Here is a 24720-nt window from a genome sequence, read left to right on the forward strand (position 1 = left end):
AATTCTTTTATTATGTAAATTTACATATATATTTAATATAACATTTTGTTATATATATTATAAATACAAAATGTTACACAATATATAGAAATATAAATGATATATTGTTATTATTTTAAATATGAATACTAATTAGTCAATATGAATGTTAATTATTTTTTCATATAATTATAACTAATATAGTTAATTAATAAAATTGTGTTTTCTTTGTTGCAAAATGTGGACCTAATGAAATATCACTGCTGTGTGAATGTGTCCATTTTTTTTTATTATTGCAGTTCAGTAAATTCATCTTCCTCTAATTCAGTTTAACATCCTGTAGGTCTTGACCAATGCAATTCGAATTCACATTCATGCACTGAAAAGCTGTTTAACTCTGTTTAACTACAAAATCAATCCTTCAGACTAACAGCAACCATCAGGTGCTAACGTCTGAAATCCCTTTATATCCTAACCTACCCTTATCCTATAAAACAGGAACACTATAAAAACATTTCCACCCATCAAGAACAAAAGAAGATAGAACCAAAACAGTAAAGGCAGTAGCAGCAAAACGGGGAGGAGGGAGAGAAAAAGACGATAGGATAGAGGGAGCGAGAGAAACTGTTCGATCTATACATCCTGCAGAAGAGGAGTATTAGGAGAAGTATTGATCACACCCACAATTCACAATCCATCATCACTGAAGAAAAGCAGGATACATTTGCCATGCAGGATTCATACGTCTCATATCCAATATTCAGTAAACTCTCACTAATGTACAGTAGCTCTCTTTGGAACAGCAAACTCTCACTCAGAATCATCAGCTGTTGCTATACCTGTATATTGTACCGCTGGTATTTACGTGGTAATATTGGTGTTAAGGTGCGAGGAATAAGGGTGTGCAACACGTGTGTCTTGAGACTCTATTATAAATTGTACTTAATTTTAAACTATCAGCATTATTTGATTTGCTTAATTGAAATACTTAGCTGCTTTTACAGATATGGGTCAATGACAATCAGACTGTCCACCATAAAGATTTTTAAAAAATTTAATAAAAAAATCATGCCAATTTGTATTGATTTGTGCTGGTTTTATATGGCTTTTAAAAATGTTTATACCTTATTTTTTTTTATTTCAATTAATTAAGGAAATTGCATGAATTGTTATTCATAATTATAATAAAAGAAAATAAAATAATTTTCAGTTGCACCACATGACATTTTACAAACCTGAACTAACCTTGCTGTGTCATAAAGATATCTAATAATTTATTATATTAACCTAATGATGAATTTCCTGTTTTTTTATTTTTACTGCATGTCGGTTGAACCACATGATTTAGATTTAGCAACAAAAGTTTTTTTTATTTATTTTACATTTATAAGCAGTGAAGCAGTTTTGTTAAAATATTACACTTTTTGAAAAGAATAAAAATAAAAGATTATGCCAAACCACTTAATAAGATTTTCTTTTCAAGAACTTCTTTATATTAGGACAATTCTGTCCTTTTTATGAATTTTATTCTTCATTTTAATTCATAAAATAAAATCATGCTCATCAAAGAAGAGGTTTATTCAACTCCTTCTATATATAAATTGCATTTTAAATCTATTTTTTAACAAATGAATAAATAAAAAAGTAATTGACCCATATTCTGAAAGTTTGTTAATTCATAATTCACATAAAGGCTGTGGCAGTGACTTAAACGCACAGATTCCTGCTGGTCCATCTGAAATGTTCTGCAGGGATTTGGTCTACTCAGATAACTGGTGTGATTCATATCTGTTTCATGTGTATTTGTAGCATTATTATCTGTGTATATCATTACAGAAGAGGACTTGGTAACCTCAGTGAAGCCCTGACATAGTAGCTGCATCTAGAAAAAGAGAGACTCAGATATGATTGTTAGCTGCGATCAGATATGGGGCTTATCAAACGATAAGGATAACTGATTTTTTTTTGCTGGCTCCATAATCACATTCCTTATTCCACATTCCTCATCGTTCCTTAACTTGTATCGCCTGTGCAGAAGTGCAGACGTGTGACAGTGTTAGTAAAAGAGCGTATTTCTCTGACTACTAGAAGAGAGAGACTTTCTTCTTCAGGTCGTTCCGCTTCCAAAAGGAGAGCCGGTCGAATTCATCTAAAGACATTCCAAAGACATTCTGGAATTCCCCAGGTGACAGGTGCCTCTGGAGAGAGAGGTTAAGTGGTCAACGTTTCCCAGCAGAACAGTGCAACAGGGTAAAACAATGAGCAAAAGCAATATCTACCTCCAGTCTTGTCCTGTCTACACCAGGAGGGAGTTTGTTTCTGCCTCTGTGTGTCACGATGAGCATCTCATATGGGTAAATCTGCCAAACCAACACGTTCATCACAATATTAATGAACCAGGATCAAACTGTCACTTTAAGTAACAATATATACAAGAGCTCCTATATACAAGCATTAAACACAATAATTTTAATTAGTTGGCAGATGATATGGTTACATCACCTTTTGTTCCAGCATACTAGGGAGTGAATTCCCTCTGTCTATTCTTCTGCTTTGGGCATCTCCATTCTATAAAAGAGAGGAGACCACCATAAGACCACATACCACCACTGTGATTTGTGCAGTTATTACACAAATCTGATTGTAAATGTTGTAAAACTAATGAGATTGAAGGTTGCAGAGCTCAACTTAATAAGCTATTTGATTATTTCTGAAATGCTAATACTGAAACTGTCAACATATGAATGGCTTGTATTGTATTCATTACTTAAAGGGGTTTGAATAAAGTTGGTTTCAAATAAAATTGATAAATTCATCTGTTCATCTGTTTAAAAAACCTGTATGTTAATGTAAACTATTACATACCTGGAAATCTGTGTAAAAAAAAAAGAGAGAGAGAGAGAAACAAATGATAATACAATGAGCATTGGGTATAAAACATTTAATTCAATTTGATTTATAAAAAGGTGAGAATCAAACACAACAAAACACAATACAATAGAATAGAATAATGACTCTGCACTCTAAATAAAATGTGAATAAACATACTACTTTCTAAATACTCTACTATTTAGAATTTAACATAATTATGACTCTTAAATGACTGATATATTTTATAATAAAATATATTAAAATCAGTAAAGAATTATGACTTATAATACTGGCACTCTGAAGTGTAACAAATGTTACAAAGACAAAAATGAATAGAATAGAATAGAATAGAAATCAGTGCTCGTAATACTGTAACTTACTCTGATTAAATTTTAAATAAATATGGCAAAAACTAACCTGCTGTTTAGATAAATATAAAAACAGAATAGTACAATAGAACAGAATAGAATTACAGCATGACAATGCTGGCACTCTACATTACTATTTAGAATAGAATAGAATTATGACTCTTAAAACTGGCACTCTGATTGAAGTGTAAATAAGTATGACAAAATGACTACTATTAATAAAATAGAATAGAATAGAATGGAATAGAGATAAGTTTTTTAATACTGGAACTTGCTCTGATAAAATAAACATGGCAAAAAACTGATCTACTATTTAGAAAAGAATAGAATAGAATAGAATAGAATAGAATAGAATAGAATAGAATAGAATTCCATCATGACAATACTTGTACACTTAATTACTATTTTGAATAGAATAGAATACAACAGAATTATGACTCTTAAAACTGGGACTCTGTTATTAAAATGTGAATATGACTTATAATGCTGTAACTTTGAATACATTTCAAACAAACATGGCAAAAAATTGCTGTACCCTTTAGAACAGAATAAAATGGAATAAAATTATGACTCTTGATAATGACACTGATTGAAGTGTAACAAATGAAAAAAAAAAAATAATAGAATTATGCCTTAATATTGGTGCTCTAATTGAAGTAAAAATAAACTTGACAAAATTGCTCCACTATTAGGATAGAATAGAATAGAATAGAATAGAATAGAATAGAATAGAATAGAATAGAATAGAATAGAATAGAATAGAATAGAGATCAGTGCTCTTAATTCTGGAGCTTTGATTAAATTCCAAATACACAGAATAAAATAGAATACAATTATGAGTCTTAATACCGCCACTCTGACTGAAGTGTAACAATTGCAAAAAACAGTACAGAACAAAACAGAATAGAAATAGAATAGAAATGTCATAATCCAAAATTACTTTGACTCCCTTTATCACTGTTTGAAGAGGAGAACTCTGCAGACTGGAGCTGTAACACACAAACACCAGATTCATTAAATCAGTGTAATTAAGGATGGATCTCACAAAGCTGACATATCAAAACAGATTTCATTTTCTCACCCGAGTCAGGCCAGTCTTAGTGTAGGAAGGAAATGAGGGGGATTTAGAGGCTGCAAGAGAAAAGAAGAAACATTTTAATGTAGAGACACAAATAGCATTCAAATAATCATCTTAACCAAGCAATGTTGCTGAAGCCAACACGTTTTCTATTAGGGACATGTGTCGTGTGTATGCAGTGCATCTCATCAACCAGAAGGGGTCACTGTAAGTACAAGGTCAACTGGCTTTTGTGCTTTAATCCAATCACATCCATTTTCAGTGCCACCCGATATAAAGTTCAACTCAATAATCAAAATGGTTCAAATTGAGTTCTCTAGACTCTGACCTTTCCCCTAGAGACCTATAAACTCTCATCTGATTCAGATTATTAGTCTGCTGTGCATAAGCTCTGACTGCAGGTGGAAAGACTGACTCAGATGTCCAGTACACAACAGCTGCTGTCAGTAATGCTGCTTATCTCTGAAGATCTTTCTGTTCTGTGATTCCTTATGAGACAGTTTTGTGAAAATCACGTCCACACAGTGACAACCACACACACACACAAACACATTAAAATATACCCAGATGCACGTGTGTCCTGTCGGGAAGAGACCGCGTTTTCCTTCGGACAGGGGCTGAGCTTTCGATCTCCTCCTTTAGTATCAATTTTCCTAGATTGGATTGAATCTGTGAAGAGAGAGAGAGAATGAGAGGTGAGGTGGACACTGAAACATTATACCCAGACTGAGAGACTGAATTGATCAGCTTGGCCCTGTTTCGACAAGGAATGCAAGAATCCCTACAGATTTGTCCTTCATTTGAAACCAACTGTGGCCTTCACTTGAAGGTCAGTGAGACAGAACATCTCACAAATAAAAGCCAACCCAATACACCTTTAGCCTCGGTTTCTTAAAAAAATAAGGTTTAAGAAAAACAGCACAGGAGAACAGTAAAAATTTATAATATAAAAATACATAAATAAATATACAAAAGTAGCTGGACATAAAACTGCATGTACACTACTGTTTAAACTTCTGGGGTTCAAAAGATTTTTTATGTTGTTGAAATAAATCGCTTATGCTCACCAAGGCTGCATTTATATGATCAAAAACACAGTACAAATAGTTTTAATATATCTTAAAATAATTATAATGAGAAGTTAATTCCTATGATGGTTTCAAAGCTGTATTTTCAGCATCATTACTCCAGTCTTCAGTGTCACATGATCCTTCAGAAATCATTCTAATATACTGATTTGCCACTCAAAAAAAATTATTATCAAATGTATTATTATTTATTATCATGATCATCATTAAAGTATATTATCAATGTCAGAAACAGTTGTTTTTATTTATTTTTATTTTATTTTTTGGTGAAAAATGTGACATTTTTACAGGATTCTTAAATGAATGGAAAGTAAAAAAACAACATTTATTTGAAATCTGTTTTCTTGTAACTAAAAATGTCTTAATGGTCACTTTTTCTTTATTTAATGCAGCCTTGCAGAGTAAAATGATTAATTTATTTATATAATAGTAATAATGAATAATAACACGAGAATGAAAAAATGCAATTTAGAATAGTTTAGCTTGACACATCACAGTTACCCACTGTAAGTTCACAGATAAGATCATTTTAGGGACAAACACCTTGTTGAGCTCTTGTTTCTGCATTTGCCGAAGTCTCCACATGTCTTCACTGTCATCATACTTATCATCCTCCTCACCCTCCTCTCCCTCAGCCACCCTGGACACCACACTCTTCCTCCGCTCTTTCTCTGTAATACAAACACATGATCGTGAGATAAAGAGTGTAAACACCTACCACATCAACAAACTGGGCCTTGATACTGTGCTGCTAGCATTTAAATCTTGCTAAATTCATTACTACCCAGAGGGAAATTTTATTTCCGTGTATGCACGTACACTGTACACTTGTACACTGAGTTATTTCCATGAAGGCATGTAGCAGATTGTGTACAGCAGGTTGTGATCATGTTGATAGCATGTGAGTGTATTACCGATAACAGCTAGTGAGGGAGGGCAGGGCCAGTAGTCCGTCTCTATCTTAGACGGCTGGTTGGGGTCTGGAGGCTGTGCGGCGGGAAACTTTGAAGACTCGATGATTAAATCCTCCATGTGTTTACTGTGTGGAACGGCTGCGGAGACATCTACATCCATTCAAACACACAGACACGTCTGAATGCTCCAGAATTACACTGAGTTTGATATGAACTCAAGAGCAGTGTTGATGTTTCATACCTTGTTTATATATTGGTGGCTTCTTGTATATGTTGGTTCCATTGTCTAGGAGGACAAGTGAGGTTGTTTTGTTTAGTTTTAAGAGTCTGATGTTGATTGAGGTGTGTTGGCTGTGTTTGTGAGGTGCTGTAGTACCTAACCTGGCCTGTGGAAGTGCTGTTGCTGGTGTGGGACCTTTGTGCTGACGGTGATGCTTTTACTCAGCTGTGTGGACGCTGGAGACGAGCTGCCTGACGACTTGGGATCTGACCAATCCCTCTGATAGACATCCTTTGATAGACTGGTCTGGAATTACATGTAGAAGGACTGTGTGATTGAGAATCATGCAGAGAGACTCTAAAGCAGATTATAAAATAGATAGCTTGGTCCTTGAACCTGGTGAAATAGCTGAAGACCTATGATTTCAATGCTGATCTGATGTTAAAAAGGGTTTTAGAGCTTAGAAAGGGGGAATTCCAAACTTTCCTTCATATAGTTTGTTTGATTTATATATCTGAGCTGTATGTATTTAAGAAAACTTCACAAAAATATCACTTTTATTATGACTATTTTTAAAGCTGTTTTAAATAACATTTGTCTTATTAATTATTTGTCTTAAATACAACTGTATTTTTAGGACTATTTTAGTAATTTAGACTATTTAAGTTTTACATTTCATACAACCATTCAAACATCTGTGGTCAGAGAGTTTTTAAATATAAATCAGACTCTTTATTCAGCAAGGACACATTAAATTGATCAAAAGTCATATGACTTTTTGTTTTGCAATTAATGTTTAGCTTTACATCACAGGAATAAATGACATTTTAAAATATTTAAAAATAGAAAAGAGTTATTTTAAATAATTTAATAAAAAAATGTATTCAAATAAATGCATCCTCGTGCATTAGAGACTTTGTTCAAAAACATTAAAAAATCTTACTGACAACAAAGTATAAAATAACGTACATAATTTGTAACCTAAATGTCTATGTTATTTGCAAACTACCTTCTTTCCATTAAACAAACTTTTACTTCTGGTCCTCTAATCTGGCAAAAACTCATGTCATGGCATATATTAAAATGTATATGACATAGTTGTGATTTTCATGGCAACTTACCTCTGGAGATGGAGGAGGGGAGATTGAACGAGGAGATAATGACCTCTAGAGAAAGAAAAAGAGAGATAGAGACAGAAAGAGTGAAAGGGAGGTCAGTTGTTGGCAGTAACTGAGATATCCAGACATTTCCACAGACAGGTTTACAGACTTAATGAAGCGTAAAGCTTCCATTACAGCGAAACAAAAAAGGAAATTACAGTGGGAGAGCCGAGCTAACATGACGTGTGTGTGTGTGTGTGTGTGTGTGTGCTGATCTCTGTCCAGGCGCTCTGATGGCGAGACATCACACCCAGCAGGAAACTAACCAGTGAACACATCACACACGCTGACAGACAGAGTGTATTACAGAATGAAAATCTGTCAAATCAACAGCTTTGAGTCTATGAGACAATGACCAAAATAAACTGTTAGACCTCATCACCAAATAACAGCACAAAGTCTGGGGTAAGTAAGATACACTACAATGCTCACCAGGCCTGCATTTATTTATAACTATCTCCTATTTGAATATATTGTAAACTGTAATTTATTCTTGTGATCAAAGCTGAATTTTCAGCATCATTACTCCAGTCTTCAGAGTCACATGATCCTTCAGAAATCATTCTAATATGCTGATTTGCTGTTCAGGAAACATTTCTGATTATTATCAATGTTGAAAACAGTTGTGCTGCTTAATATTTTGTGGAAACAATCATATAGTTTTTCAGGGTTCTTTGATTAATAGAAAGTTCAAAAGAAAAAAAAACTGAACCAATTTAATGCATCCGTTCTCTAAAAAAATCTTACTGTCCCTTAACTTTTGAACAGCAGATTTGCTGTATATATTACCTCCATCGGTGAATAGCTGAAGTGGGGCTCATACATCATCAGGTCAGGCCTCTCTATATCCAGAATGGCCTTGTCTTTAGGTATAGCTGCTAGATCCTTATATCCAATCACTTGATTGTCCATTTTGGCCTGTATTAATCCAAAATATGAAAGAATTACATTTGTGCTACAATTTTGAGACACATTTATTATTACAGTTAGTTCTGGCCCTTGAATGTAATTGGATTGACTGCATTCTCTATTGCAATCAAGATGTTGGTCCACTGTGTGTGGGCCTAGTTAAGTGTAATCTGATGTGGTAATCATATCCCAGCAGGCCCTGCTGCTATACACACCACTATAGTGACCGCCGGGGATCCAGGAACACCTCCTCCACGCAGAGAACAAACACTGCCCGGGGAGGTACGGGCCGACTGCTGTTCACAAACACACACAGGTCAAAGGTCAAACATCACATGAACCTTTCCAGTGTTTAATGATTAAGATATTTTTTATGAACAAAAAAGCTTTTAATTACCTTATGCATCATCATTTTGAATGAGAATGTGCTCCCTTTATGAGGTCACTGTGAAAAAGAAGAAACTGTAAATGAGAACGAGGCTTTGATGTCAGATGGCTGGGCGATCATATAGTTACATTTTGCATATGTGATTATATGATATAATGCAGTTGAAATTTGCAGTATAGTACAGTATGTATCTGGGTGTACTGTATGTATGTGGATAAAGTGGATATAATATATATCCAACTGGCTAGAATATTTATCTCTATATATCCATAATAAATATCCAACTTCATAACTGTGCAATAACAGATTACTGTGCAATCATGCAGCTGTGATTTGTGTGACCAGGAATGATTTGCAGATGATTTTTTAACCTCACATGTTCAACATTTGACAACTTAAGTCAAAAGACGGCAGCAGACTGCATGAATTTGCTAATACACACAGTACAGAGAAGTTAAAAGTGCAAGGACCTTAAAACCTCTGCTATAAGCTAAAAGCACAATGGGTTTCTCTGGGCTTTTCCGATGGACTTCCATACAAAAGCTTCATTCTAGCATTGTGTGAGTTTTTGTATTCAACTGAAAAGGACACATCTCCCACTCCTTTGAAAAATAACCCTACATCACATTTACTTGTAATTATTTATTTGCCTCAAAAGCATTTTTGAATTTCTTTAAAATATCAGAAATACAGATAAAAATGCTCAAAGAGATCTTGTCAAGCCATCTTAATGGTTCCCATATGCTCCAGATATTTTGTGCATTAAACAAACACACATGTACACATACATACACCCACAAACAATCCCCTTGATCTGGGCCAGATTATCCTCTGTATAGACTCAGACTGACATGTCATTTACTTGTAACTATCTGCCTCAAACCCATTTCTGAATATCTTTAATAGACATGATTTTCGGGGCAGACCAGTATTTCCCTCAGCAAAGAAGGGCTGATATCAAACTATTAATAGTACTAAAAAGTATTTATGAATGTCATAAACTAACCAATCATATAATTCTTAATAAATACAGTTTCCATTTCCACTCGTAATGCCAAATTAAACCAATAGAAGTAAGGAAACCTGAGACAAAATGACAAGTAAAACATTTTGTGAGGATGCATGACATCTCCTATAAAAGAGCAAACCATGTTTACTTTGGGAAGGGTGTGAGAAAAGAAGGAGATACAGACTCTGATGTAAACACAGTGAAAGAAAAGATAGCGGCCTGGGTGGCAGAGAAGGGGGGAGGGCAGATAAATGGATAGAGAGAGACGGATGGATGGAGAAAGTGAAGGATGGGGGAGGGATGTGATGGAGATGGAGAGGGATGATAAAACACATTACATCCCTGCAGTCAGCACAGACGGATAGCATGACAGACGACTGACTCCCTTCCCCCTTTTAACAAGGAACTATGTCAAGTGCAAGTACAAATCCTGACAGTCTTCTAAAAATGAGGAAAATTAGGGTTAGTATTATGACTGAGGATTAGCATAAAAGCACAAAAATAAACTAAATCCTCAGAAAACTACAATAACAGTATATTTTCAGCTTTTATTCCATTATCCCATTACTAAAAACATTATTTTTGTTTCATTGAAATGAGTTAAAATAACACAAATAAACCTCATTTCATTGTTTACAATCAGTTTAAATTTGTAAAATGGTTTATTTATAGGTGTAGTTCACGCAAAAATCATTTGTTCACCATCATAACCTTACTTCTTCTCTGAAACACAAAAGAAGAAAAATAAAAAAATAAAAAAAAAATTAAATTCAATCATTCATAAAATTAATTAATATCTTCTTTTCTGTTCCACAGAAAAATTAAAGAAAATTATTTTGGGTAAACTGTCCCTTTAATCCATTTACATTTAGATTTAAATTTTCAACAATTTCAATAGAATTTTCATCGGCCAGATTTATTTTTTTTAATCTGCCCTCATTCATCCATTTAATTTATAGACCAATAGAAACAGGTTTTTATCTGGATTCTTTTGGAAAATATATCTAAAGCAAAAAAAACTTTATACACTCTAAAACATGCTGGGTTAAAAACAACCCGGCGCTGGGAAAAATATGGACAAACCCAGCAACTGCAGTTTTCAACCAACAGTTGGGTTAAATGTTTAACCCAACCTTCTGGGCAGTAACCCAACCACTGGGTCAAAACAACCCAATCGCTGGGTTTGTCCATATTTTACCCAACGCTGGGTTGTATTTAACCAAGCATTTTAACCCAGCAGTGCTTTCAATACAATGTAATGACAGAGTGAATAAAAAAGACAGAACAGTGAACTCTTACCTCAGGCGGTGAGAAGCTTCATGACACACATCTACAGGGCCTCCTCGCCCTACACCATTCCTGAAACATCCAGATACAGGATTTCATTACTCATCATGACATGACAGTTCAACCACAAGCAAAAACTGTTCGGTAAACTGAATTCAGTGTTGAAGGATTAATTCACCCAGAAATTAAAATTTGCTGAATTTTTTTTTCTTCAATAGACCAGATTGTGTGAAATGTAGCATTACATCACATGCCCACCAATGGGTGCCATCAGAATGAGAGTCCAAAAAGCTGATAAAAACATCATAATAATCCACAAGTAATACTCACAACATTAATGTCTTGACATGTAACAAATCCATCATAAAGGCATTTGTTTCACTTCCAGCCAAAATACCAGTCCAAAACCCACAATAATGGTTCCTCAAGTTAAAAAGTCCATTCTTTGTTGTCCTCTCACATCAAAATCCACCAACATATTTGTTCAGAACTGTTATGGACAGTTTTTGCTTTGAAACAGTGCTTGATCTGTGCATATTTCTCTCCTGATACAGAAGAGATTACTTTTCACTGGAGAAAGCAATTGTATGAATAGAGGACTCTTATTAAGCTGAAACCAACAGTCTGAATTTAAAAACATCTTAAAGGGTTACTCCACTCTTCTGTGTCATCCACTCCACAAGGATGTGCTGTTATGCGCTGTTTCTATGTGTATTTAGCTTTGATTTGAAATAAAACTGTGCATCCTTGTGGCGTGGATGACACAGAAGAGCATATGTCGTTATTTTTGTTTTCTTCACTTACAAAAAGTGTTCCCGTCGCTTCATATAATCCAGATCACACGTCTGATGGCAGATGGAGTATTCTGACGACGACTTTCATACCTTTAATGGACCTTGACACTGTTATTAAATTGTGTTCCGAAGACGAACCACATGTTGATAAATGACAAAATTTTTATTTTGGGATGGAGTATCCCTTTAATCACTTACCCCCATGTCGTTCCAAACCCGTAAAAGCTTTGTTTGTCTTCGGGACACAATTTAAGATATTTTGGATGAAAACAGGGAGGCCTGTGACTGTCCCATAGACTGCCTAGTAAGTAACACTGTCGAGGTCCATAAAAGGTATAAAAGACATCGTCAGAATTGTCCATCTGCCATCAGTAATTCAACCGTAACATTATGAAGCGTCGAGAATACTTTTTGTATGACAAGAAAACAAAAATAACAACTTCATTCAACAGTTTGTCTCCACTGTGTCTCTCCACACCACCATAGCGCCATTTTGGAGAATCTGAGCTGAACACAGGCAGCGTACGCTCTTCTGTGTCAGCTGCGACACAAGGATACGTTTTCTATGTGTATTTACGATTTGATTTGACAGAAAACAGCGCATCAGTGCAGCATGGCTGACACAGAATAGCGTACACTGCCTGCGTTCAGCTCATGTTCTCCAAAATGGCGCTACACTGATGTGGAGAGACACAGAGGAGACAAATTGTTAAATAAAGTTGTTATTTTTATTTTATTCTCGTACAAAAAGTATTCTCGTTGCTTCATAACGTTACGGTTGAATCATTGATGGCAGATGGACAATTCTGACGACGTGTTTCATACTTTCCTGGACCTTGACACTGTTATTTATTTGGCAGTCTATGGGACAGTCACAAGCCTCCCGGTTTTCATCCAAAATATCTTAAATTGTGTTCCGAAGACAAACAAAGCTTGTATGGGTTTGGAACGACATGGGGGTAAGTGAATAATGACAAAATTTTCATTTTGGGATGGAGTATCCTTTTAATGATGTATTATGATTTATTACAAACATGCAGCTTTATAAATGTTTTTATCAGCTGTTTGGACTCTCATTCTGATGGCACCCATTCACTGCAGAGGATCCACTGCTGAGCAAATAATATACTGCTAAATTTCCCCAAATCTGTTCCCATGAAAAAAAAAACTCATCTAAATCTTGGATGACCTGAGGGTGAGTACAATTTCAATTCTGAGTAAACTATTTTAAATTCAAAACAAACAATATAAAGCCTTTTATTTTAGTACTCCATAAATAAGAGGCCAAGCAAACATAATATTTTTTGGCAGCCAGAGAATGTGATGGTGCTCTCTAAAGTGCTTCTCTTCAGGCAGTGTCTCTGAGTTATTGATCCTTCTGAATTCACACAACATTTCAAAATCACTCAATTATTCATGCATCATGAACTTTGGCCTTGCACTAGAATGAGCATCTCTTAAAAAAAATTTTAGCTCCAGACTATTTGTTTTATGTCAGTTTTACATGTATTTTCTATTTATTTTTCATTTTAACTCAGCTTAAAAGAGGAGTTCATGTTTCCGAAGGGAACAAGTATTCATGGAAAAAAAATCAAGATATCAGTAGTGTGCAAAAATAATAATCAAACAGATCAAATGATCAAACAGCCCTAACTTACATTATTTTGTGAATTATCCTTTTAAGTAACTGTTTCTACTTTAGCTGACCCTCAAAATTACTGGCGTGTATCCTAATCAGGTAGATTCGGCCACATTAAATTAAATTTTCCCATGAAGCCACATTGGAAAGGAAAGTCACGTGAGTTTTTCATTACAGCACAAAGCAAACGCACCACAATCTCAGTGACTCTGCAGTTCTATCAGGGAACATCTTAGTCATCACACTCACCTTTAAAGAAGACTTATGTAAGAAACCCTAGCGTGGTGCTTTTGTATTTTAGCTAACACAGTCTGACATCTCACATCTCTGTAAAACCTCTGTGTCCTCCAGCACAGATGGATGAACAGGCCTATCACAGCTTTTGTTCAAAGAGCAGCTATTCACCCAGATTATTTATAGCTAGATTGTCCCTGTGCTCTCCTATCTAGTGGAAAATCAAGTCTGGTCTCTGGAGAGAAAACAGCAGACAAGCTCTAAGACGGATGAGAGATGCTTTCCAAGACCAATGCAGTTCAGCTGTTCATTTGACTCGTGGAGGAAAAATCCTCCAAAAGGATGAAGTTTTAAAAAACAATAAGGAACTAATATAACATGCTTACCTATGTAATATAAAGTAGTCACACAACTAGTGTTTCACTGTACGAATATAAGGCAATGCAGAGTCATTGAAGTTCAAAGGCCGTTGCATAGATGAATCATGGGCAAGATGTGCTTATCTTTGTGTTCATATGGTGTCATATTTACGACAGTAACGTACAAGTCAACAGATACTCAAAAACGGATGAATATTGTACAAACACATGCAGCTCAGTGTGTGTCCTCTACCGTCCTCATCTGCGTCCTGCTCGCATCACTTGCAATGCAAGAGAGGAGGAAGAACACGAGAATCCTAAAAATATCCTGCTGCATCTCCCACATTAAGCCAGCCAGACCTCTCGCACTCTTCCTATTCCTATTGCATTATGTAACATCAGATCCGTTGCTATGGCAAACGCGACTTTGCAGTCCACACATCTGAACAAGCCCAATCTAGTCACTCTCTACACACATACGCATGCTTTTATTGGCCTTTTTGTTACTTTATATTGAGGCGAGATAGGACAAAAAAAATGAGGAAAGAGTAGGAATGGGATGTTTGCTTTCATAAAATGTTTGTTTTCATATACTTAACTTTCTCAAGCTCAGAAATGACTTTTCTGCTGATGTAACCCAGGCCAAACAGGTGGGGCAAAATTAGCAATAATATTATAGACCACTTTTCAAAATTCAGTAAAATCCTGATGAGAGAAATCCCACCCCCTCCCCATTATTTCCCATTTAAAATTCATTTTATGCTTCATGCTGTCTTGAATAGCAATCTTACAGTCATGAACAGAGGAGCAGACGGTGATGTGGATGAGCACTGAAGATTTTGTGCAGTTAGCAGGGGGTGAGAGCTGGATGGTTTGTAAGCTGCTTTGATCCTGGTGTGACACAGATTCAAAGTCAAATTGAACTCAGCCGGAGGACAAATTGCATTTTGTAAAATTACTCAACCACAATTGTTTCACAAACGTTGCTAAAACATTCGTGTAAAAAGTTTCATAAAGTATAAAGTTTGCCAAGGCAAAACACATCTCAATAGAATGGCATATTATGTTAGGAAGATACATATTTTTGGAATTATTAAAAAAAAAAATCTGTTCTCTAATAATGCCTTGTTTGAGTTTTTTCACAGTATAATATCACCTACAGTATTGTAGTGTAATATATTTTTGATCTTGTGCTCATCAAGACTGCATTTATTTAATCAAAAGTAAAGTAAAAACAGAAATATTGGGAAATATTAAAATTGAAAATATATGTTTTCTATCATAATGTATTTTAAAATGTTTTTACTCCTCTTACTAACAATTTTTTCATTTCTATTAAAAAGATATTAATACAAAATTAGCCTTCTAAATACACTGACATTGGTTCCACATTTGCAGCTATAAAAGCTTCAATTCTTCTGGGAAGGCTTTGAACAAGACTTTGGAGTGTTTCTGTTGGAATTTTTCTCCATTCGTTCAGTAGAGCATTTGTGAGGTCAGGCAACAATGGCACTGGCCTGGGTCACAATTTCCATTCCAGTTCATCCCAATTGTGTTTGATGGGGTTGAGGGCAGGGATCTGTGTTGGCCAGTCAAGTTCCTCCACACCAAACTCATCCAATCATGTCTTTATAAGCCTTGCTTTGTGCACTGGGCCACAGTCAAGCTGGAATAAAAACAGACATTCCACAAACTGTTCCCAAAAAGTTGGAAGCATAGCATTGTCCAAAATATCTTGGTAGGCTGAAGCATTAAGATTTCCCTTCACTGGAAGTAAGAGATATAGTCCAACCCCAATCTCTGCCAAACCCAGACTCCCATCAGTTTGCCAAACAGAAAGGCGTGATTGATTTGTCGCTCCACATAACAGGTTTCAGGGCTCCAGACTGACCAAATGGTCACATATTGTGACCATTTCTTCTGCTGGTGTGGACTTTGACAACATTTTGTGAGCGGTCGCACTGGTGCAACCACCGCATTGCCCAACTCATAAGTGCTGCATATGAGAAAAATCAAAGCAAACAAAACAAATGCATTACGAAAAAGTTTTCACACAACTATTCCCAGCACTTTAAAGCTCCAAAAATTACGCAATTTAAATGGTATTTTTAATTGGATGACAAAAATATACTTTGTGATAAACAAACACTTATAAAACAAAAACAAAAAATCAAATTTTGTCAAAGTTTTGTACTTTTTTGTGTATGCAGTAAGAAAAGTTGCAAAGTGTCTTGAAAAACAAACTTTTCTTCAATTTGCAACTGAATCACACATAAAGAGGTCAGTTACATATAATACTATTGACGAATAATGGTACATTAAATAAGAGTAGACTATATTAATTTTCTTTTCTTTTATTAAATTATTTTATTAATTGTTAATAAAATAAATTTTGTATGCTTCCCAACTCAAGCTCAGTGCTTTACTTTCAAATGTGTTCTACCAAGAAATAAATGTGTAATATTATTAGTAACTGCACATATTAATGCAAAATAATAGTAATTTATGATTAAATTATCTTTATACTTAATACCCACCAAACCACCACCCAGCCCCACCAAATCTGCTCCTTGCACCACCATCTGCAGAACTTAGTGGCGTTGGTGCCACTGATCTCGAATGTTAGTCTGGAGCCCTGGGTTTCCACTGCTCCAGAGTCCAGTAGTGGCGTGTTTTACTAACTCCATCTGATGCTTAGCAAACTTGGTGATGTGAGGCTTGCATGGAGCTGCTTGGCCATGGACACCCATTCCATGCAGCTCCCGCCACACAGTTTTTGTGATGACATTAATACCAGTGGAAGTTTGGAGATCTTCAGCTATAAAATCAACAGAGCATTGGCTTTTAGTATGTGCCTCAGCCCTCAGTAACCCCATTCTGTGACTTTACGTGGTCTTCTGCTTTGTGGCTGAGTTGCTCCACTTTCCAAAAATACCATTTACAGTTGACAGTCTAATATCTAGGGATGACATTTCAGGTAGTGACTTTCTCCAAAGGTAGCATCCTATTACAGTCCCATGCCTGAATTCACTGAGCTCTTTAGAATGACTCTTTTTTTTCCACAAATGTTTGGACATGCAGGGTGCATGGCTAGGAGCTTGATTTAATACATCTGTGACAATGGGTCTCATTTAAACATGATGTGCAAAAGGGGAAAATTAATAAGAAAATACCCTATATGGATTAAAGTCAAAATAATTTGAAATAATAATTTAAAATCAAAATAATTAAGAGATCTAATACTAGTCCTAATACTTTCATCCCTATTGTGTACTTTTCCCTTTGGTAGTTCAAAAATGAGCGGTTGAGATTAAGAGAAATGATAACAGATAGCTCTTTCTAAGAATATTACACCTTCATGGACTGGAATTTATGGCAGTTATCAAGACTATGGTCTTTATGACCAGGCTTGTGCTCACAAACTACACTAAACACAAGCATAGGGAACCTTTATTTTTAACCGCCAACACATTAATGAAGTGGTGGGCTTCATTCTTGTCATATGTGAGAAGGGATGCACAAATACACTCATGCAAAGGCAGAGGTCTGTGCACAGAGTTGGAGTTGATATTTTTAAAGACAAAGCTCTAAATCAGTCATTGATAGGATATCATCACTGATAATCTGTAATAATTATTACTGTAACTGAGAAACTTTGGAGCCTATTGCTCTGCTAACTTTACAACTTGATTTTCACACGAATGGTGGCTGCCCTTAAAAAACAAGCCACAAGTGTCAAAGTGCTACTGGTGGTTGTCATGGCATTGCTATTCAGTTTCTAAGTGGTTTTTAGCACATGCAACTAGGGTTTTCTGGGTTAACTGTACATTACATTTGCATCATCTACCGCTCATTCAATCTTTATTAACACTAATTCTTTAATTTTTACTAAACCTTCAACATGTAATCTTTAATGTAATCTGCAATACTGGCAAATCTCACAATCTCAAAATCCATTATTCATACTGTACATTATATTGTTGTGATGCTTAAATTCAGTGCTGCTTTAGTATTTCATTTTTTTTATTTATTTAGACAAAATAATATAGAATTTTAATATTAACCATGGTCATAAAATAATTTACAATAATTAGCTATATACTTTAATTATTCCTATTATTTAATCATTTAATTATTACTAAAAATGGAATTACTGACATAATTAAATAATTTATAATGTTGTGATGCTTAACTTCAACTGTTTTAGGTGAAATACAGAATTTTAATATCAACCATTTATCCTTTATTGGCAATCAAATAATTAAAAATCATTATGGGTATCAAGCAGAATTTTTAATTCATGCATCCCTTCACAAACTAATTATTACGCTAATTTTTACAGTTTGTTGTTATAAATGTCTGCAGAGACTTATAAAGCAGCATGCGTTTAATTTGATAAAGGAATACAACAATAAGCAATGCTCTTGTTCCAGCAGTAGGTAGATGACCAGGCTTTGAATGCCCTCATAACAATTAATGTTATTGCAGACAGCAGGCTGGTGCATGTGTGTGGGCCTGGTTTTGTGAAGCGCAAGCCATCTCTCTCTGGCACACACGCACACACATACAAACACACACACACACACACACACACACACACACACATAATGTGAGGGATTAAGTGTTTTGAGCCCAGCCATTGTGCTGTTGCTCATGGGCGGCACTCTGCATAGATTTATTAGATGATGCCTGGGTGTTTGAATTCATGTGTTTATAAGTGTGTTGTTATTGTGTGTGTATATGTGTGAAAACCTATTTAGATATTATATTCATTTCAAGTACAGCTGCTTTGTTGTCAGCAATGTTGGTATGTGGGTGTTTTTTTCTGGTGAATTTGTATGAGACAAAACTGAAACATGAGTGCAGATTTGAAGGCTAATGGCCCCACTGATGGATGTTTATGGAAGCATCCATTTTGGCTTTATTGTGTTAGGACACTGTACTGGCAGCAGGACGGGGCATAAAACACTGAAACACATTACAGACCTCGGGCCAACAGCACCACGGGATACCAAGGATATAAATACCGTATAGAAAGAAAGAGCCTTATTTAAGAGCATATCTGTGGTTAAGATGGTTTATATATGCTGTGTACAGTCCTGCGTGCGCAGCTACTTTCTTTAGGGTCATTTACACAGAATGTGTTGAAAAACATTAGACAAAGTCAGTGAAATGACAAAGTCATTTTTAAAAGTTGAAAAGTTTTTACTTGAGCACTGCATGTTAAGAACAGGTGTCGTGCACGAAAAACATGAGGAAAAGTGTCAAAAAATGTCTGACTACAACGAAAAAGCAATGGAAAATCAGCACAGTGAAGTACAAAAATGCATTCTGTGTGAACAGCCCCTTTTTTATTTTTGTAAAATGAAAGCTGCAAGGTAGAGGAATTAAAAAAAAAAAAATGAATAAATAATGAATTTTTGAATGAATTAGTTGAGTGACTAATTCAATGACCCATACATAAAGACAGTACCTTGTCGCCACCTACTGGTTTAACAACATTAACTGCAGAAAGATTAATTGAAAATCTCCATCTCTAATACCAGACAGTCTGGAACCAGCAAGCTACAAAATTTAAGTTACATTAATAAAATAAAACTAACTAAATAACAGTATTATTTCTGCTACTCTGTGAATACTGACATCAAGCATCACTTATTTAAAAAATTCAGTCAGTTTCCCAACAATTCCAAGTTAACAACCAATCACAGGAATTACTATGAACCAAGACAATAATCATGAATCTTTTAATCCCAAAATCAGGCTAGCTACACTAGTGGAGCTAGCTGTATATGAAAACTTTATGGAAGTTATACAGTAAATCCTGCTTTCACATGAAGTTTCATAACGTGTTTGTCTCTATTTGCTGTCTGTCATAGTCAGTCCATCCCCCAAAACAGATCCTTGTGTCTCGTCTCAGAGGGAAACATACTTATCTCAGTTCTGCAAAAACATATGACTGGCAAGCTGCTGTGAGAGATAAGTGAGGGTACAGTGTGACCTGCTCTCTCTCTCACACACACACTCAGGAGGCATGCTTCAAGCCAGTTTCATAGAACGAAATGCCACATATGTTTACCTTGATCTTAATTTTATATGAAAACTCATGACCTTTTGCTTGGCTTTTATTTGAATATCACAGTCTTGTTGGACCACTGGTCAACAAATCCTCTAAACAGAGCATGTTATGTTTACAGGCACAGAGGTGTAGCTTTAATCTATTCGTGGTGAGTGCTGTCCTGTGACCTTTCACCCGTATGACACAGGCCTATGTATTTTCTCACCTACATGTTTTTAGAGACAAAAAAAAAACATGTATTCTCAACAACAAATCCATCACTTTCCCAAAAACCTGTTTGTAACTACACACTGTATAGCATATACACTGTCTGTAAGCGTAAACAGTGTATAGTCTCATGATTCATCATAATATTTGCAGTCTGAGGTTGTGCAAAGTGAACTCACAATGGCTGCTCAAATCACTATGGAGAGTCAAAGATTTGCAAAAAAAAAAAAAATTGATGTAGAATTTTGAAACAATCAGGATGTAACTTTACAGTAAAATACTGTTTCATGCACATTGACATTCCCTCTGGCACTTCACATTTGATGGTTTTTCTCAGTATAGGGTATCTTATCTTATTTTTATTAAATTAATGTTTATTGCTGTTGTTGTTCCCTCAATGTAATAAAAAGAGAAATATATCACATAATCACATTTTCTGTAGGGTGCTTTAAAGGGAGCTCACCCCAAAATTAAAATACTGTCATCATTTACTCACCCTCATGTCATTCCAAACGTGTATGAGTTTCTTTCTTCTTTGGAGCAGAAGGTATTTTGAGGAATGACTTTTGTTTTTTGTTGATACAATGAAATAATCTTTTTGTGTTCCACAAGTTTTGAAATTATATGAGAGTGAGGAAATGATGACAGAATTTTCATTTCTGGGTGAACCTGAAAAACATTTATTAGTGTCTATCATGTCATCATATTTTTGATCATTCAGTGAGTCAACAGAGGCCAAAAAAAAAAACAGAATCCACTAAATTTCACTTAAATTATAGTTCTCACATAATAATTCCACATAAGACAGTCATACAGGTTTTTAGTGCTGAAGGAATAATCTAACTTAACTCCTTTTTGCTTTGGTCTGGTTTTTCTTCCTCTGAAACATTGCAGGGTTCACTTTTCTAGACACACTCTTTCCCTGCACTCTGGGTTTTCTCTCTTTAGCCCCCATTCCCATCCCATCTTCCATCCCTAAAACTCAGGCGTTTGCCATCAGCCCTTTGTTTTCTACAAGCAGGAACCATCTTCACCCTGTTCAGAGATCAATCTCAAGCCATTACACCAGGCTAAAGCTTGACACTCCTTACAAATGCTCAATCAAAACTGAATCAAGCAGCCAATGATTTAGTCAATACAAGCTCAAATCAATTCTTGTAAATACAGTGACTGAAAACTAATATGAATGGAAAAATCAACTATGCAATATTTTGCCTTCTCATATCCATCAACTTACCCTTGTTCCCCCTCTCCTATTCCTAACCATTCATCCCTGCACAGGTCTATCAGATTGCAAAGGGGTCGGTCACATTTTAATTAAAAATCCTATAGAAGGGTCCTATGTAATCCCTCCCCAGTTAAGAAGCTTGAAGCGAGAGTACAAAGGACTCAAACATAAATCTTTGCTTTATTCTGTCCTAAGGCTGTAATCGAATCCATCCAGTGAATGAACTTGTCAAGCAGGCTCATGCTCTTCAAACAAATCTCAGACTTCATCCAAACGCTGTTTTCACTAAACACACATCCATGCAACATCCTGATCCCAGATCACAGAGGTTATGTTTATGCATAATGTTTGTTGATGAGTATAAAGTTGGTCCTACTGTCACGACAACCTGTTGCCATGCACTGGTGGTCCTTGTTTTAATGAGAGATGACAAAAAACGTGTCCATGCAGAGTATAATTGTGTTGCATATGCACTCCAATCACTGATTTTTATATTAAAACAGCCTATTTTTCAACACCTACCGAATCAGCCTCATAGTGCGTAAAGGGCTTATTGTCAGTGATTGATAGTGGGTTTCAGAGACGTCTTTAATAAGCAGTAAGACGCTGGATGATGAGTCATCACAGCAGATGGCTGCTTTTGAGCAGGCAGATGGCCTGCTACATGTGGTCAATTGATCCACAGATCTCAATTATATCGGCCACATACCTTCATCCTCTCAAAGGTACTGTATGTGGATGTCAGGTGCATTAAATAATCTGGAAATGTGGGTATTTGGTTTAAGTTACATATAAATAGATAACTGATTGAATTGCTCAAGCAGATGTCTGCTCATGAGCTCAGGCAGACTTTGAGTAGTTGTTAGAATTAACGACCATCGGTTAATTGGATTCAGAAACCTGTCGTACAAAGAGAGTTTATTGCATATCAGCTACTGATAATTAAGATCTCTTATGATCAGGGGACTGATGGTCTCAGTAATTAACACACTGTATATTCCTCTGAGATTTCAGAAGGAACACTTAAAATAAAGCTACAACTTAGAATATAAGATATAGCCTGTAGGATCTGCCTCAAAATTGTTTGCGTTATATAGTATGACGCAACTAAAGAATACACCGTATACAAACATATTCACTGTTTTCAAACAGCAGGATGTAAAATGGTTGAGAATATTCTTTTTACATTTCAAACAATTTTTTTTCTCCATCAGTGTCACACATCTATGGCAATCCATTTTTATCATTTATTGCTTTGCTGTTATGTTTCTACTAGTGATTATTTTTTTAATTAACAGTAAAAAATCCAACAGTGACTATATATATTTTTTAACTTAATTGGCAGCTATTTATTAGACACTTACTTATTTCAGTGGTAACTAATACCTATTAAATTAGCTATTAAGCCATATACTTTGCTTTCCCAATAGTGACAAGTAACTATTGTTTTGCAATCAGTTTTTCAGACACCAAATATTCACTTTCAAATATTTGTTTATAGTGTTTACTGGTACTAGTTTTGCTAATAATTATTCATTAGGTACTAGTCTTTTTTGTTTACAACTATTCAGAGTATCTATTCCAGTATTTCTAGGAGTAATTGAACAGGCATATATATTTTTTTAGACACTAATGTGTACTTCTATTGTTACTAATAATATTTTTAATCTAGGTAGGGGTTTTTAAAGAAGCGATTTTGACTAGCAATTACATATGTCAAGTACAGAAAGCAGTTGCAAATAGTGAGATAAACTGTTACTATTAATATTTGGGATAGATACTTCTATCTCATATAGGCTGCATTTACGCTGGCACAAAAAAAACTACTTTTTTTACTCGCATGTGACAGTTTGGATATTGTTGCACACATGCAAACACAAAAATCTGCACGAGATCGATTTTTTGCATCCTTCTGAGCCACTTCTGTGTGGTTTTGAATCACATACATATTCGATATCTGGGCATCTGACCTATGTTTAAACACATAAATCTGATTCCCATTGCCAAGCCATCAGAGGCCAGGCCAGGGAGACTAGTATCTGATAGGTATCTAGTGCTAATAAAGTAAAGCTAGAAGAGACACTTGCAACCATTGATATAGTTAGCATCTAATGAATAAAACTTAAATAGGCACCAGCATATTTGTGCTAGTCATTTCTGTCTTTGCCAAAATGCATATGTACAATTTGTCACCGGTTAAAATGAAATAGTTCCATGGCACTATAAAGGGATGATGAATAGCAGAAAATCAAGTTTTAGTCCACAGCTAGTCAAACTGAAATAGATTCTAGTTGCTTTATTGTTATTTACTAGTAAAATGCAATTACTAGTCACATATGAAAAGGATACTATTAAGTGTTGAAATGGCTTGCCATATGCACCTGTTCTCCGGTTCTGTCGCCTTGTGTTATGTAAAAGCATCGCATCATCCAGTGCCATAATCTAGCAGACTACATAAATCCTGTGGCGATTTGTGATTTTAGCATTATGAAGAACAAATCACATCTTCTTATGCCATAACGTGCACTTGGTTTGATTACTTTAATATTACCATTAGACTTAAATAATTAGGTTAACCTATATGTTACAGATGTTTGAGTAACAGACCAGGCACTCGCTGCGGTCGAATCCTGGAGCATTTCTTGCGCTGGCTCAAATAATTTCACCTGAATTTATTCAAACAGATACTGTATGTGAAGTATAAACTTACCTATCCAGCAAATATGATCCCAAAATACACAGCCTCCACCCGCACTCCTCCCTGCGATATAATCCTCGCGCTTAATTCCACAAAAACAAATATGACTTATAGAATGGAGCAGGCAAACCAAACTCAGCGCGTGTCCTGAATTCGCTCGGACTGTTTGCCAAATACCAGCCACAAATATTTATCAGTCGTGACTCCGCAT

At 35.4% G+C, this 24720-nt stretch overlaps 1 protein-coding gene across 5 annotated transcripts; it reads right to left on the reverse strand.

The window, feature by feature from the left end:
* Positions 1-1298: 1298 nt before the first annotated feature.
* On the reverse strand, positions 1299-24720 carry LOC109103774 (dematin-like). 5 transcript variants are annotated; one of them, XM_019117128.2, is made up of 17 exons: positions 24522-24720; positions 11284-11343; positions 8985-9032; positions 8803-8880; positions 8468-8596; positions 7640-7684; positions 6680-6824; positions 6540-6584; positions 6299-6448; positions 5928-6055; positions 4860-4965; positions 4300-4349; positions 4159-4207; positions 2845-2852; positions 2482-2547; positions 2259-2339; positions 1299-2177 (listed from the first exon to the last, which is right to left on the reverse strand). In XM_019117128.2, exons 3-17 carry the CDS (start codon positions 8997-8999, stop codon positions 2064-2066), a joined length of 1209 nt encoding a protein of 402 aa, XP_018972673.1. In that variant the 5' UTR covers positions 9000-9032; positions 11284-11343; positions 24522-24720; the 3' UTR covers positions 1299-2063. The 5 variants fall into 5 exon arrangements, with proteins under 5 accessions (XP_018972673.1, XP_018972681.1, XP_018972667.1 ...); XM_019117136.2 differs by having other exon boundaries at positions 6299-6436; positions 8803-8883; XM_019117122.2 differs by having other exon boundaries at positions 8803-8883.

The sequence above is a fragment of the Cyprinus carpio genome, chromosome B8 (genome assembly GCF_018340385.1).
Source record: "Cyprinus carpio isolate SPL01 chromosome B8, ASM1834038v1, whole genome shotgun sequence".
In the NCBI taxonomy this organism is placed as follows: Eukaryota; Metazoa; Chordata; class Actinopteri; order Cypriniformes; family Cyprinidae; genus Cyprinus; species Cyprinus carpio.

Coding starts and splice junctions, on each gene's coding strand:
- LOC109103774 (XM_019117122.2), bottom strand. Junction 6,056..6,298: donor TCCCTCACTAGCTGTTATCG/GTAATACACTCA, acceptor TTTGTATTACAG/AGAAAGAGCGGAGGAAGAGT. Junction 2,178..2,258: donor TAGACAGGACAAGACTGGAG/GTAGATATTGCT, acceptor CTCTCTCTCCAG/AGGCACCTGTCACCTGGGGA.